This window comes from Carassius gibelio, chromosome A16 (genome assembly GCF_023724105.1).
Source record: "Carassius gibelio isolate Cgi1373 ecotype wild population from Czech Republic chromosome A16, carGib1.2-hapl.c, whole genome shotgun sequence".
In the NCBI taxonomy this organism is placed as follows: Eukaryota; Metazoa; Chordata; class Actinopteri; order Cypriniformes; family Cyprinidae; genus Carassius; species Carassius gibelio.
Window position 1 is genome coordinate 10,084,640 of NC_068386.1, and position 16,080 is coordinate 10,100,719.

Sequence of the window (16,080 nt, forward strand, 5' to 3'; positions counted from 1 at the left end):
TCAAGATATCTGCTTTTTAGGGACTGAAAAAGATGCTTTTAAATGTATGCATGGTGGTGGCCAAAGCTGCAGCAGAGATAGATCTGCATATGGAAATCAGGATAACCCTGGGTAAAATTTTACTTAATAAACTAGTTATTATTTAGACAGTAGTAATGTTGTGTATGGACTTAATACGTAGCCTATTAATGCGTCATGATTCAAAATCGCATTTTCTTATTTCCTTACTGCCAGCCTGGAGCTGTGGTTTAAAAGGCAATAACACCTTTCTTGCATGAAATGTAAATATATTGACGTTTTATATGATACGCGCAATTAAATAGGTTTCTTTACTAACAAATGACAAAAACACAGTAACTTTACGATGTTTTCAATCACTGTTTGCAATGCGGTATTATTATTATTATTATTATTATTATTATTATTATTATTACAGGCCATGACCACGCCCCCTATAACTTCTGGCCAATCAAAGAGAGGTTTGGATGACCGACACGTTGATACACCGGGAAGAAGGTCGTTCATAGACTCAGCAGTTGTTTACAGTATTGAAGTAAGTGATATTATAGAAGTTGTTAACTCCTAAATGACTTAATTAGTTGTATAATTATATTTACAACTATAAATTATAGGTTTCTCTTTCTGCTGATACAATGTCCAGGTCTATAGCTCACAATTTAGCGCTGTAGGTCTTGAAGAGAACAGTTAACTGTTGAAAATAACGTAAACCAGTCTTAGATATTTGCTGGACATTCCTTACAGTCAATGTTTGTTTTTGTTTTTGTTTTTTTCAGTCAATGTTTTTCCCTGGTGTACGATTTTTTTTTTTATTAAACGATTGTTTAAGAACATAATGTCGATTAATTCGTGGTTAAAGGTGTATTTGTTGAAAAGAGTTGAATAATTTTCTCTTTCAAAACTCTTCCCAGTGGTCTGTTCCGTCCTGTTGACATGGAGGGCGAGTTCTTGCAGTCCCTCACAGTGCCTGTATCCCCATCTGCTCTGGATCATTATGGTGAATCTGCTCCCAGTCAGCCTCCCTGCTTCACCTGTGCTTATGAACCAGGTAGAGAAGAGACAGGACGACTGTCATCAAATGGCTACATCATTAGAGGAGCCCTGAAGAGGTACAAAGTCCTGGTGTTATAATGATGATATACTCTGTCTCAACCTATGTGTTAAGCGTATGTCCTCTTTCCTTTATGTTTAGGTTGCTGTTAAAGCTCGATCCAGCTCCTGTAGATTTTGAGGGAGACACAGTTGATATTTTTGACTTCCCATGGCTGACAGAAACAGCGCTGGTAGAATCTACCAAACTTCTGTTTGGCTTGTTCAGGTACGAGTGCAGGTGTGTTGGCTCTGGACGATTGCCATGTTGTCTGCTGAAACAGGAAGTCTGCTAATTTGACAATCTGTCTTTCCTTTCAGACAAAAGGTGTTAAAACTGGAGATGTTGGTGCAGTCCAGCTCGCGTGATTTTGGTAAGCATCTGGAGCCAGTCATTTTCGGAAGAGTTGTTGCAGTCTGACAGTATTTTTGCAGCGGAAATATGAAAAACTATATTTTGAAGTTTTCAGGTCAAGCGAGCAGTCTTCATCATGAGGCAGAGGAACTGAGACAGCAGTGTGTGCTGTTCCTCAGCTATATCAAGGTCTTCATTTACAGGTGCATACTGCAGTGGCTAGGAAGTAGCAAAGTCATATCAGAAATATATTTCACACTGTGTTTTGCTCTCCAGATTTTTGGAGCCCACACAATCCATAGATGAAGGTCCTGTTCACCCCTAGACGCAGAGGCTCAAGTGCCATCAGTCTTGGTGGAGGAGCTCTTCAGTATCACACTGCTTATTGGACGAATCAAAAATCTGTCAGCTTATGTCCAGAGTGCTCTTACAATTCAACATCAGGGAAAGGTACCACAGAACACCTGTCTGCCATTGTCATAAGTTAAATGATATCTTTTAGCCTTTTGATGATATTCCTCAATATGTAGTTATGTAAAATTAAAATTCTGTCATCATATACTCATCCTCTAGTTGTTCCAAACCTTTATGATGTTTTTTTTCTTATGAATACATTAGAAAACATTTTGATGAAGGTGGGTGACCAAACAGGTTCTGGTACCCCTCTGACTTCCATAGTGGTCATTGTTGGCTAGCCACTGTTTGTTATACCTTTTTCAACATTTCCTTTGACATTAAACAGAAGCAAGAAACTTGTACAGGTTTGGAACAGCTTGACAGTGAGTAAACGAAGACAGAATTTTCATTTTTGGTTGAACTACACATTTCATTATATTACTCACCCAAGTTATGAAAGAAAGACTACAAAAAAACAGTGTACCGTGTCACCCCCTTTACAGCTCTTTCCTCTATCTTGCCAATTACTGTATTGCATCTGGACATCCACTGGTCCATTCTGGAGATCCTGCACCTGTTGGAGCAAAGGATGATGGGTAAGTTCCAATAGCTGTCTCTAGGTTGCATGTGTGGTCTTAAATCTGTCACTGTCATACTAATGAGTGTTGGTTTCTGGTGATTTTGAAAGGTCAGGTAGTTTACGCGCACCAGTTCGTGAATTTGACAGGCGAGACGCTCACCAACATCAGTCTGTTTGAGGACCAGGTCAACAACCTGCTCTGTGATCTCATTGGCCTGGCCATGAACAAATATAATAAGGTGTGTGTGTTTTTAACAAACATTGTGGTGTAAAGGTTAGAAGGTAGAACAATCTTTAATTTTCTCTCTCTCTCTCTCTCTAGGTGAGACCAACAGAGACTCTGAACAGCCATCATGATCACTGCCTCTGCACAAAGGAATTATGGATTCTACTCATGCATTTAGTGGAGCAAAGGAGCAAAACAATACACACTCAGGTTAGCACATGCACAGTCTCCGCATAGATGGTTGTTTCGTATGTATATAACATTTCGTATAATGTTATTAATTTTAATAATGAATATTACATTGGTAAGTTTGTTCCTGTTTCAGAAACAACTTGAGGATAATTGGAGCTTTGTTATGGGGCTGCTTAAGTCTAGCTGTGATCCAAAGGTGATTAAAATAATATTGCACATTAGATACCATTTTACACTGTACACATTATGTACTCTGAAAGTAAATTCTATTATGATTCATTTTCAGAAAGCTGCACAGGAAGAGCAGATACGGATGGTTGTCCACTGCTGCCTCAGCATGAGCCTGATGTGGGGCCCAAATGTCAGTGCTGTCACAATGCTCTGGGAGTATTACAGCAAAAATTTAGTAAGTCATTAATGCAAATATGTCCGTTATTGGAGCCATGATGTAATGGCTATTGGTCAGAGTTTTTCCCCCATTTAAATCTGGAAACAATAATGTTTTAAGAATTAAAATAAAATATTTAAATTCTAACTTGGGGTGTCCATATCGGCTCATTATTGCAACATTCAAATATTTTTTCTGTAACTGGAGTCATGACATACCGCAGAACCCAGAAGTCCACATCCCCCCCCCCCCCATGTAAATCTGATCATTTTAATAAATTAATTATACTACATTTTATGTTTATATTAATGTGGTGTCCAAATATCAGCTCATTACTGCAAGATCACACTCGCATTTTAATTTAATATTAATATTATAATATTTTAATCATTTCAATTCACACAAACTCTTGTGCTAATGTAATTTGATTTGAAAAAGTTTAAATGACCGCTACAATACCAGATGTAGTTTCATAATGACTAGATCCATGCTGAATCAGATTTTTATGCAGGGTTTCAAAATAATAGACTTGAAGAGTATGTATAAAACATTTGATGTAGAGGGCAGGGCAGGTGAGAATACGTCTTGGAACTCGCACTTATTTGCAAAGTCACCCCTACTTAGTGATTTCAGATCTGTCACCAATCCGGTTTGCCTGGTGGAGCTTCGGTGAGAGGCTGAAACGGACAGGATCTGGATAATGAATTTTTCTGTCTGGACCTTGCTCAGCCGTGCAGCAATCATGAAGGCTAATTAGCTAACGAGCATAGTGGTTAATTCACCTTAACGCAGGCATTTGGGCTTCCAGCAATGCCGTGGCGCCAGGACCACCTCCTCCTCCCCTACACACCAAAAGCACACACACAGGGAGGTTTGGGCTTCGCTGATGGCACTCGGGCTTGGAGCGCGCTCGGTGGGAGGCACGGCACACGGTGCATTAATGAGATCGGCAGGGAGTGTGCATTCAAGCTCATACTCTGGGAATGAGCAGCATCTGCTCGTGGCAGGCGCAAAAAAAGCTGTCCATGATAAACAAACAAAACCACACAGACAGGCAAAAAATGCAAACGAAATCTCGACAGCCTTCCGTTCGTCTTTGGCTCGTTCTCGGGTCAGCCTCTAAAAGCTTGCGCCACACTTCTGTGCATCGCTTCTATCTGTAGCGGCGATGTGGCGCGACTCCCCGCAGCTTTGCGTGATGTGTTTTTGTCCAAACATTAAACGGATGCTCAAAGGCCTGCTTGTAGTGCAGTGTGTTTGTTATGGAACCTGCAGGGTTCTGTTCGGGCCAAACAGTCAACAGTAGAAAGAAGGGGGAGCGGAGGGGGTCAATATTGATTTCTCCTTCTGTGCTGCAGCAAATTGAGCCGCACACGACAGTGCAGCTACCACTGTGTGCCTGAGTGTTTCTGACATTTAACATGGTCTTTTAAAGGCATTTCACCGTGGTGCCCGGAGGATCAAACAACACTCTCTTACACACACACACACACACACACATACACACACATAGGCAAACGTGCACATGCTGCTCACAGGCATAGCTTTCCAGGAAGACTGAACGTCTGGAGGAGGTTAGCGATGAGTTGAGTACTTTGGTTGAAATGTGTGATCCTGATGGACCCCAACAGGCTTTTTTTAGTGTATGGCTGCATTTTTGTGGTGGGAAATCATCGGAATTAATTAAATATTGATCAGTCTTGAGACAATGAGGAAAATTTTGTGTATTGTAGATGTTGATTGTACATTAGGCCTGAGTATCGCCAACTACTCGTCTCAATATATAATAAAATAACATCAGTTTATGATAATCAAAAAATGTATTTTTTGTAATGATTCAATGGACTCCCTGAAATTACGTGATGGAGCACTAGGGGTACACATACCACCGGTTGAGAAACACTGCTTTAGATAATCTGTTTTTCATTAATTAAACTGTAGGAAATAAGAACATGATCAGATAGATTCCAATATTGATTGATTGTTTAGAAAATCTTATCAACATTGTTTATTCAACATTATGTCCAGACTCTACTCAAAGTTCTACCAGAGGAGGATGACGGAGGTCTCTGACACGGGCCTGCTGCACTTCCTGCTGCTTTTCCTGGTCCTGGCGCAGTGTGCAGAGCTGGAGGACGTTGCAAGCCAAGCATGCGACTTGCTCACTGTGCTGCCCGCTGACTCCACGCCCCTGGCCCTCCTCGTGCTGCTGTGGAGGGGCCAGCTGGCTCTTGTGCTGCTGTATTTGGAGAAGGGACTAGATGCAGGCGTGTTGGCGGAGCAGTTGGCCACCTACTTCAGCCAAGCAGCCCGCGAGTTCTACCTGAAGACCACTGAGCCTTCACGCAAGCTAGCTCTGTGGGCGCCACTTAGCTCGTACCTGGAGGGAGTGAGCGAGGTGTTTGGGACTAGTCCTAATCTTATGCTGTCAGAGGAGAGGCTTCTGAATGAGGGCTTTGGACTGCTGCTGCCCGCCTGCCGCCAGTCCGAGCTCAGCTCTGCTTTGGGCTTCATGCAGACGGTGCTGGCCCAATTACGGTGAGAGTACACACATGCTTTAATTTTAGACGTTAAGATGTGTTGGTTCCTTATGCGCACAGGGCATCCACCCCCCCCCCAGTGATCCCAGAAGCGTATATATGGCACCCTGGCCCCTGCGCAGTTCAAATCTCTCCCCTGCATCCCTTGTATGTTGACAATGGCTTTATTGTGCAGTAGTTATAACGTAGTGGGAAGATAAGCTTATCCGTTGTGCACAGAGCCCCTGTAAGGTTCCCTGTGCATCTCCAGGGGCCCGCAACACCCGGATCAGCCCGTACAGGTGCTGGAAGAGAGCTGTGTTGAGTTTCGGCCCATGGGTCTAGTCCTGGCTGGAGACAGCTGATTGTGGACTGAGCTGAAGGGAGGGACGAGTTCATGGCAGGGACATCGGTGTGCCTTACACGGCTAACATAGTCAGAGGTGGCTAGGGTGCGATCGAGTAAGGTGTCCGAGTTTGAAAGCACACACACACACACACACACACACACACACAGACCTCCAAGGTAAAGAATTCACTGCTTAAAGTGTCCACTCCTCTCATTTTTCCCATATAACTCTGAATCACTTTAACACTACTAATTCTCACAATGCCCAAGCAGGATCTGTGGGTGGGGGGCCACTCATTTGCACATTAATGGGTGATAAAAGTTAGGCGAGCAAGTTTTTTTCTGAACAGGCTCATGTTGGCACCAAGATCCCCCTGACCCCCCTGACCCAGTTTAAAGAGACGGGGGCGTTCTTCAACGTGTCCTTACAAATTACTCTTAATTTCATCGTGGTTCTGTTGTACCGCTTGAATTAATGCGTTTTCACTGACACAATTAATGCGTTATTATGTGGTCCAGTAAATTGAACTCTGGCTTCATTATGGCTGATAGGTTGGAGACTGTATGTGCAAGGCTTATGTGAATTAGCCAGCATGCGGCTACGGGGCGACGTAAGGCAGACTGTAACTGACGGATGATTCACGCAGATAGCACAGGCCAGGCTCTAGTCACGCTCTAATTCTCCTCATTGCATTCTCTGCCACGATCCTCTGTGTGTGTGTGGGCAGTGAGATCACAATGTTGACCCATGCAGCACTGTGGCGTCTTTGCCAAGTGAATAATCGAGTTCTCGCCAATCGATTAATCTGGTTCCTTCCCACTGTGCTTTCGCCATGCACATCATCTCCCCTCGGGAGAATGGAGAGCATGGTGACTCCGAGGATAAGAAGAGAGGTGGCGAGCATTATCTCTGTTTCTATGTTTCTGTTCAACACAGCAGGGGCTATTTGTCAAACTCCTTTAAGTACAAAAACTTTTTTACTCACTTAAAGTGTTAGGAAAAAAATGCTTTGAAAGAATGCAAGAATCGTTGTGAATTTAATCTAAGGTTTATTAATGAGCTAAACACATTCAGTGATTCAACTCTAGACTATTTAAAGAACTAACGGTTACATTACCTCACCACTATGAGCTATGATTTTCTGTTGTTAGTGAGTTGCAGGTTGTAGGTGGTCAATTCTTGTGAGCTTTTCTTTGGATAAAAATCGGTGTGGTGCAACAGGAGTAATCAGTGTTTTTGATCTGTTTTCTATAAAGAGAATGACATTTAAAAAAACTTTTTATCAATATTTAGGAGTAAATCTTTTAGAGGAAAACCTTTTTAAATATATTGCTTTGGACCTAAATTTATTGGAAAAAGTGCTGTACAAATACATTAGAATTGTTAATTATCATTGTAAATTAATAATATTTTCCATTTCATATTTAAATAATTTCTTCTGTTTTTGTACAAAGATAACCTAAAGGACAATTACCTAGTTTTAGTTTTTTTTAGTTTTTAGTTCTAGTAAACGGTATGTTGTTTTTAATATACATTTATTATTTTTTAACAAAAAATAAATGTTTTAATATACATACATTAACACAACCAACACCTATTTACACACATTCATTTACACACGTCATTCAAAAGCAAAAAATAAATTCTATTCAGCAATTGTGCATGAAATTATTAAAAAGTAAGCGTAAAGGCATTTATAATTTCTGAAGGATCTCATGCCAATAAAGACTGGAGCAATGGCTGCTGAAAATTCAGCTTTGTAAAATATAATTAAATAATTTGACTATTTTAAATTATAATATTCCCCATAAAAAAGTTGGAAAACTCCTGAATTAGCATATAGCTAATATAAAAGTTGAATTTTGATTTCAAGAGGTCTTTGAATGCTGAGTTGGAAACTAAGCTAGGATTCATTTTGCTATTAATTAATATTTATCATGCTTGCATTACATTAATTGTCCAGAAATGTTCCCTAGAGCAAACAGAGCCTACAGCCTTACTGATGGGAATTTCATTCAATAACTCTTCACTACTCCGTTTACCCTTCAAACGTTGACGTTGATAGCCTAAAACCTTCCAGACTCCGTGAATTGGTTTGAAAAACCTTGTGTTGACATTTACTATTGAAATGGAAAGCAAAATGTTTTCTTCTGTTTTTATGAGCACACTAGCATATAGATTAGCCTCAGAGCTTATGAACACAGACTTAAAGCCACAAAACTTTGATTTGGTTTTCATTGAGTCTGTCCCCACTCCAGTATGCCTACTAACTATTTTGAAAGGCATATTAGCTGATACCACAACACATGCATGGTCAGAAATAAGCAGCATTGCCTAATGTCACAGTGAAGGACGTGCTCCTCCATCAACGGGGTGTGTGTTGAGCGATACTGAGATGTCAGATGGCATGCTCATGGTGCTTATCTGAGTGTGTGATTCTGTGCGGCAGTTTACACGAGGGTGCCTGGCGTGATCTTGTATGTTCCAGAGGTGTGTGTTCGAAATCTGTGCTGCAGTCCGGGGAGAGATTAATCGGGGTGTGTGCGTGTAAAACGCTGCAGTGAGGGGATTAAGTGGGGTCTCTGACGATGTCTTGTACAATGAGGGTTGATGGGTGTGAAAGGCCCATTCTGCCATGGTAACGAAGCTAATGAATTCACTTTCTAATCGATTGTCTCAGCTCTTCGTGGATTAGATGCAACCTTGCTGGAAGGCGCGAAGGTGTGTATGTGCCTGCACACGTGACGCTTGCCCCGGCGCTCTCACTTTCATCGCTGAGAATGACAGGACAGGAGGATCATCTCCAGTCTAAATGAGATTACAGCCCCTTCAGCTGCTTATCTGAGCTTATGCCAACCACTGAAGAGCCAGACTCGTGCTCTCAGCCTCCCATTCAGACCTAGCCTCACAGCTACCGCCAGGCCACGGAGGAACCACTTGCCCCACACCAGCACACTCCGTCTAATCCCTCTGTCCAGAGAGATGTGGAGAATTCAAAGCAAAAAAATGGGTAGAGGGGGCTGGAGATAATACAGACAATGAGAAAGTCAGCAGTCATATTTAAAGGAACACTCCACTTTTTTTTTTAAATAGTCTCATTTTCTAACTCCCCTAGAGTTAAGCAGTTGAGTTTTCACCATTTTCAAATCCATTCAGCCGATCTCCGTGTCTGGCAGTAGCACTTTTAGCTTAGCTTAACATATATCAATGAATCTGATTAGACTGTTAGCATCACGCGTAAAAATGACAAAAGAGTTTCTATATTTTTCCTATTTAAAACTTGACTCTTCTCCTGTAGTTACAACTTGTACTAAGAACAACGGAGTGATTCAGTGATATTACACAGTGCCTGAAAATAGTCCCCAGCAACTCTGCTATTGCAGCAACTACACAAACTAGCTAGTATTATTAGTATCTGCACTGAAAAGAACAACTTTTCATTTTCCGTCAGTCTTGATACATGATGTAACTACAGAAGAGTTCCTTTTAAGAAGGTTGTAAAGAGTAAGGAAGATTGAAACGGTATGGATGAATCTGGAAAGATGAGATGGGGGAATGACACAAGAACTTTTGTGAGGATGACTGAATTCAGGAAGAGTGCGATACTTAATGTGCATATAGTCTGTAAAGCCGTTTCTGTAAAGAGCGGTAAATCTCCATCACGTGCATGCTATCACATGGGGCAGCATTAATTACACAGAGTCGTTGTTCACTGGCGAGCGCAAAACCATGATCATATTTTGCACGTTTTGTATACCTTGTCAGTGAACAGCGACTTTGTGTAGTAAATGTTGCTCCATGTGAAAGCACACAGGTGATGGAGATTTACCGCTGATTACAGGACCCGCTTCACTGAGAAGATGTGCATTAAATATCACATGCAATTTATTGTGCAGCCCTAGAGACAATTATTTTAAAGATTTTCACACTTGTAGTCTGAAAGAAAAAAAAACAAGAGTCATGTGCTTGGTATTATTCTGTTTCTCTCTTTAGGAGAGTTCACCAGCGCTGTGGCCAGCCGTCTCACTCTATAGTCTCTACATGAAGAATGGCGTGTGTACCAGTTGGGTTCCTCTCCACAGCGTGGCTAAAGAGCGCCACCAAGCGGTGGCAGCAGCACTCTGGTCCCACTTCTTCCCCTTCCTGTGCAGCATGAGGCTTTCCCAGACCCCCCCGCCACAGCTCGCGGACGCCACAGCAGGTCAGGGAAACTGAGAAAATGAACTCTTGTTCTCTCAGGGGCTCTCTTTGCATAGCTTCCTTTTCTCTGTGGGCTCTGCTCTAAAAGAGCTGAAATTAAAGGAACTGTATGAATGTGCATTCATTCTGATGCTCACATCCAGGACAACTCGGTGTGTTTCGGGGAGGGGGTTTTGATTGATTTTGAGAAATATTATGACCCGGTCTCAATTTCTTGTTCTATAAGTGTAGCTATTTTTAAGGGTAGAAATGTGGGAATGAATGTGTAACATCTAATAGTATTTTATGCCATTAGGATTACAGGCCCACCCCATCCAGTCCATTATGCAGAGCTTCGGCTGGGACAAGATGCTCCACCCCCTGCTGGTAACCCACTATCTAAATCACCTGCTACAAAATGGGTGAGTGTTTTTTCTCCATTTACACTTTCTTCTGGTGCATAGCTGGACTGTGAGCTCAATAATTCTTGTCTCTCATAGAGAGCTGGTCAGTTGGGTCAGCTCTGGGCCAGGCTCAGGTTTGGCCCAGGCTTTGTGTGTACGTGCCTGGATCTGATGTGTTCTACAACAGTAACTCCATAAAAGCCAAGATACTCCAGATTCAAGAGCAGGTACAAAGATCTCATCAAGCCATAACGGCATGGTATGACAAGTGGTTAAATGTATAAATTCACCTAAAAATGAAAATTATTTCATCGTTCACTTAACCTCATGTAGTTCTAAAACTGAATGGATGGTTATGGTTTTTGTAAAGACAACCTAATGTATTAAGAATTTAACAGGAATATTGTCACTATCCTGGACTTTACACTTCAGTCCCTTTCAAGGAAATTCAGTTCACTATTCGGCCATATTTGTGGTTCTTACAGGCAGCTATTTTGGGCATGCAGGACTATTGCAGTCCCAAGCGCAACTATTTCAATGAGAACTAGAGCATCTAACTGCAGCTACAGTGATGCAATGATTTTACTAATTGTCGATTGCCTTTTATCCAGAAGGCGCGACTTATTTAACCATACTGCATTTTATGACTTTTGGCAAACCAGTGTAAAAGGGTGCATTTCTCCCACCTATTGGAAAGTGCTCTGTGATGCACTATTTTACTGTTAAAACTGCTTTATTTCTTTAACTACTATTTTAAGGCACTTTATTAAGGGCTATATATGAGGAAAGGAAAGGACATGATGTGTGGCCAAGTATGGTCACCCATACTTAACCCATAATTTATGCTCTGCATTTCACCCATCTAAGTGCACAAACAGCAGCGAGAAATGAACAAACACACACACACACACACTCTGTGAACACACACCCGGGGAGCAGTTGGGGGTTCATTGCCTTGCTCAAAGGTCTCACCTTAGTTGTGGAATTAGCTAAATATTAAAGGTCCCCTTCTTCGTGATTCCATGTTTTAAACTTTAGTTAGTGTGTAATGTTGTTGTTAGAATATAAATAATATCTGTAAAATGCTAAAGCTCAAAGTTCAATGCCAAGCGAGATATTTGATTTAACAGAATTTGCCTACAAAAAACGACCCGTTTGGACAACAGCCCTCTAGTTCCTGCAGGAATGACGTCACTAAAACAGTTTTTTTGACTAACCTCCGCCCACATGAATTCACAAACAGGGGGGCGTGGCCTTGTTGCGCTCCAACGGAGAAGAAGGAAGAGCCGTTTGTTTTTGTCGTCATGTCGTTGAAAAGCTGTTATTTTCATCTCTGAGTCCAATCACCTTTGTTTGGGCTTCCCAGGAACGCTGTACTTTGAGATTAATGGTTACAATTTATGTTTAACTCGGTTCCCGAACATTATAATGCACATGTAAAACTATGTGCAGCATATTTTGCTGAGGACAGCTTGCTGAGGACAACTTTCTCAATCTCGATCAGTTTATTGCCGGATTCGCACAAAGATTATTCTTGAAAGATGGAGCAGTTCCCTCTTTGTCTGGAGAAGGCGTTGTTTATGGACCACAACTGGTAAGTGTATTTTATTATTTAAGTTGGTGCGTTTAACAGTTTCTGTAACTTATTACACAAAGGGCAACGCTGTTTAGCTTTGTTAACTAGATGTTAGGGCTGTGCAAAAAAAACAAATGCGGTTTTCATGCGCATCTCGTCAGTAAAAATGCTCCTGTGACTATAAATACATCTCCAGCATGTGCGTTCTAGCCCAATCACGTTACTAGGAGGGCAGCCTGCTCTCAGCTGCTGTCGAATCACAGCACAGGTACCACTGGCCCAATCAGAACTCGTTACGTATTTCTGAAGGAGAGGCTTCATAGAACAAGGAAGTCATCAGCCCCTTTTTATGACAGTGAAAACAGTGGTATACAGATAGGTGAATTGTGTGAAAAATACTGTGTTTTTTTACACGCGAAACATGAACACATGTTATATTGCACATTGTAAACACAATCAAAGCTACAAAAAAGCGCGTAAAACGGGACCTTTAAGGGGGGAAGAGGGCACTGGTCATTCATTACCCCCACCTACAATCCCTGCCAGACCTGAGATTCAAAACTGCGACCTTTGGGTTACAAGTATGACTCTTTAACCAAAAGGCCACAACTACCCACACAATGTATTGCGATCAAATTCACCAAACGTGATATTCAGTTAAGTTTCAATTATCACTATTTACAGAAAAAAGAAAGCCATACAGGTTTGGAATGACATGTGCGTAAGTGAGCTATGACTAAATTATGAATTTTTTTTTTGTATGAATTATTCCTTCAACCCCAGTTTGTTCAAGTGATGGTGAATTGGTGTTATTAAAATGGTTTGGGTATTATTAAAATTATTTATGGTGTGTCAGAGCAAGCAGGTGTGGTATCATGTGCAGAGGCAGAAATCTGGATGAACAGTTGGCCGAGTTAACCAGGCAGGTCCTCCGACTTCCAAAAGTGGAGTCTGTGCTGCAGAGAGCAGGACTACATCCTGTTGCTGCCAAAGATCCCAAACCTGCAATGGCTGTGTTCATCAGGGTACACACACACAAACCAGAAGCTCTGATGTATAAGGGAAACATAGTACTCTAACAGTAATGTATTTCCAACACTGTGTGTTTGTGGATTACTAGGCTGTGAGTCGATCATACTGTGAGCTCAAGCTCTTCTCGGAGTGTTCTTCAGTGGTGCCCGAGCACTAGAGTATGTAGGAGACATCCTCAAATACATCAAGCCTTACCTGCTAAACAAGAGCCGGGAGGGTCTACAGCTAGTATACTGGACTGTAGGTCAGCGCTTTTTGACAGAGTACAGAGTAATATTTCCCTTGAAAATTAATCTAAATACAAAAGTAAAATGGGTTGCGACCAGGTCTTCATGTGACTATATACATATGGATGTTTTGTATATATATATTTTTTAGGCTGCTTGGTCAAGCACTGGAGCTACCTGTTGGCCACCACCAAAGCGCAGCAACTGCTCTTCCGCATTGTAGATGTGCTCTTATTGCCCCACGCTCTCCTCCAGCTGGACAGTAGCACGCACACTCAAATGCTCTCAGCCCTCAAATAAAGCCTGCCATTATTTCTGCAGGTTAACATGCCTCCAAATCCAATACACACACTATATTCAGACTATTGGGAACATCTTTCCCTATATCCTGAGGTCACTGTTGATTTTGTTCCCCGTTTTTGTCATAACTAAGATTGTCTTGGTGTCATCAGGGTTTGTCAGTGGCAAGTGTGAGTGTGTCTCAATCTCAGGGGGCGTACCTGAAGCAGCAGCTGCACAGTGTCATTTCCCAGTACCTGAGCCGATTTCTCCCAGCCACACCCTCTACTGGAGTAGTGGTCAATCATCCTGTCCTGCTGGCAGCCTGTGAATCAACACCCACCCCACAAGGGGAGAAACTCAGGAGGAGCATTCTACATGTGCTGAGGTACTAGTTACATATATACACTCACCTAAAGGATTATTAGGAACACCATACTAATACTGTGTTTGACCCCCTTTCACCTTCAGAACTGCCTTAATTCTATGTGGCATTGATTCAACAAGGTGCTGAAAGCATTCTTTAGAAATGTTGGCCCATATTGATAGGATAGCATCTTGCAGTTGAAGGAAATTTTTTGTGGGATGCACATCCAGGGCACGAAGCTCCCGTTCCACCACATCCCAAAGATGCTCTATTGGGTTGAAATCTGGTGACTGTGGGCCGTTTTAGTACAGTGAACTCATTGTCATGTTCAAGAAACCGATTTGAAATGATTCGAGCTTTGTGACATGGTGCATTATCCGGCTGGAAGTAGTCATCAGAGGATGGGTACATGGTGGTCATAAAGGGATGGACATGGTCAGAAACAATGCTCAGGTAGGCCCTGGCATTTAAACGATGCCCAATTGGCACTAAGGGGCCTAAAGTGTGCCAACAATACATCCCCCACCATTGCACCACTACCACCAGCCTGCACAGTGGCAACAAGGCATGATGGATCCATGTTCTCATTCTGTTTACGCCAAATTCTGACTCTACCATCAGAATGTCTCAACAGAAATTGAGACTCATCAGACCAGGCAACATTTTTCCGGTCTTCAACTGTCCAATTTTGGTGAGCTCATGCTATTTTCGGTGGGGTCTTCTGCTGTTGTAGCCCATCCGCCTTGTGCGTGTTGTGGCTTCACAAATGCTTTGCTGCATACCTCAGTTGTAACGAGTGATTATTTCAGTCAATGTTGCTCTTCTATCAGCTTGAATCAGTCGGCCCATTCTCCTCTGACCTCTAGCATCAACAAGGCATTTTCAACCCAGGACTGCCGCATTCTGGATGTTTTCCCTTTTCACACCATTCTTTGTAAACCCTAGAAATGGTTGTGCGTGAAAATCCCAGTAACTGATCAGATTGTGAAATACTGAGACCAGCCCGTCTGGCACTAACAACCATGCCACACTCAGAATTACTTAAATCACCTTTCTTTCCCATTCTGACATTCAGTTTGGAGTTCAGGAGATTGTCTTGACCAGGACCACAGCCCTAAATGCATTGAAGCAACTGTCATGTGATCGGTTGATTAGATAATTGCATTAATGAGAAATTGAACAGGTGTTCCTAATAATCCTTTAGGTGAGTGTAGATTCTTACATAGTCATGTGTAGAAGGAAATGACCAACATTTCAGGAATAATAATGTTTCCGCAGAGACAACTTCCTCCAGTTTAAAGGTCTCGCTCCTCCCCCTCGACTCGCTGCTGTTCTCTCCTGTGAACTGTGATCGAGATCCTGCCTTACACACGATTCCTCTTCCTTTGTTGCTGCGCTGTCTGATGCTGGTCAACGAACCACAAGGTAGACAAGGACACACAAAGTTAAGCAATATCAGACGAACAAGAATCCCGAATTTCGGCACTGTGGTAAATGTAATATTGATACTATAAAACAGTTATGTAATGTTAAACAAGTTACAATAAATGACTTAACTTACATTTTAAACACATTGTCTGTTAAGGCGTCTTCGGACAAACTAGTGGTAGGGTATTTAATTCATGAACAAATTGGTTGAGCAAATTATCTCCAGCTCTTATCTCTATCTTAGCTCCATCTTTCAAGAATAATCTTTTTGCGAATCCGGCATTAAACTGATTGAGATTGAGGAATTTGTCCTCAGCAAGCTGTCCTCCGCAAAAAAATGCTGCACATAGTTTTACATGTGGATTATAATTTTCGGGAACCGAGTTAAACATAAATTGTAACCATTAATCTCCAAGTACAGCATCCCTGGGAAGCCCAAACAAAGATGATTTGACTCAGAGATGAAAATAACAGCG

General features: G+C 41.9%; 1 protein-coding gene across 1 annotated transcript; it reads left to right on the forward strand.

The window, feature by feature from the left end:
• Positions 1-951: 951 nt before the first annotated feature.
• mms22l (MMS22-like, DNA repair protein) lies at positions 952-15,690 on the forward strand. Its single transcript, XM_052617673.1, is given in 25 exon segments — positions 952-1,127; positions 1,211-1,336; positions 1,429-1,481; positions 1,578-1,665; positions 1,739-1,782; positions 1,785-1,912; positions 2,362-2,386; positions 2,389-2,454; positions 2,547-2,677; positions 2,761-2,873; positions 2,905-3,052; positions 3,143-3,262; positions 4,037-4,176; positions 5,273-5,782; positions 10,106-10,151; positions 10,154-10,313; positions 10,539-10,713; positions 10,792-10,922; positions 13,157-13,296; positions 13,392-13,446; positions 13,449-13,547; positions 13,682-13,851; positions 13,983-14,197; positions 15,455-15,517; positions 15,519-15,690. Coding segments are annotated over 25 exon segments (3,294 nt in total).
• The last annotated feature ends 390 nt before the right edge of the window (positions 15,691-16,080 follow it).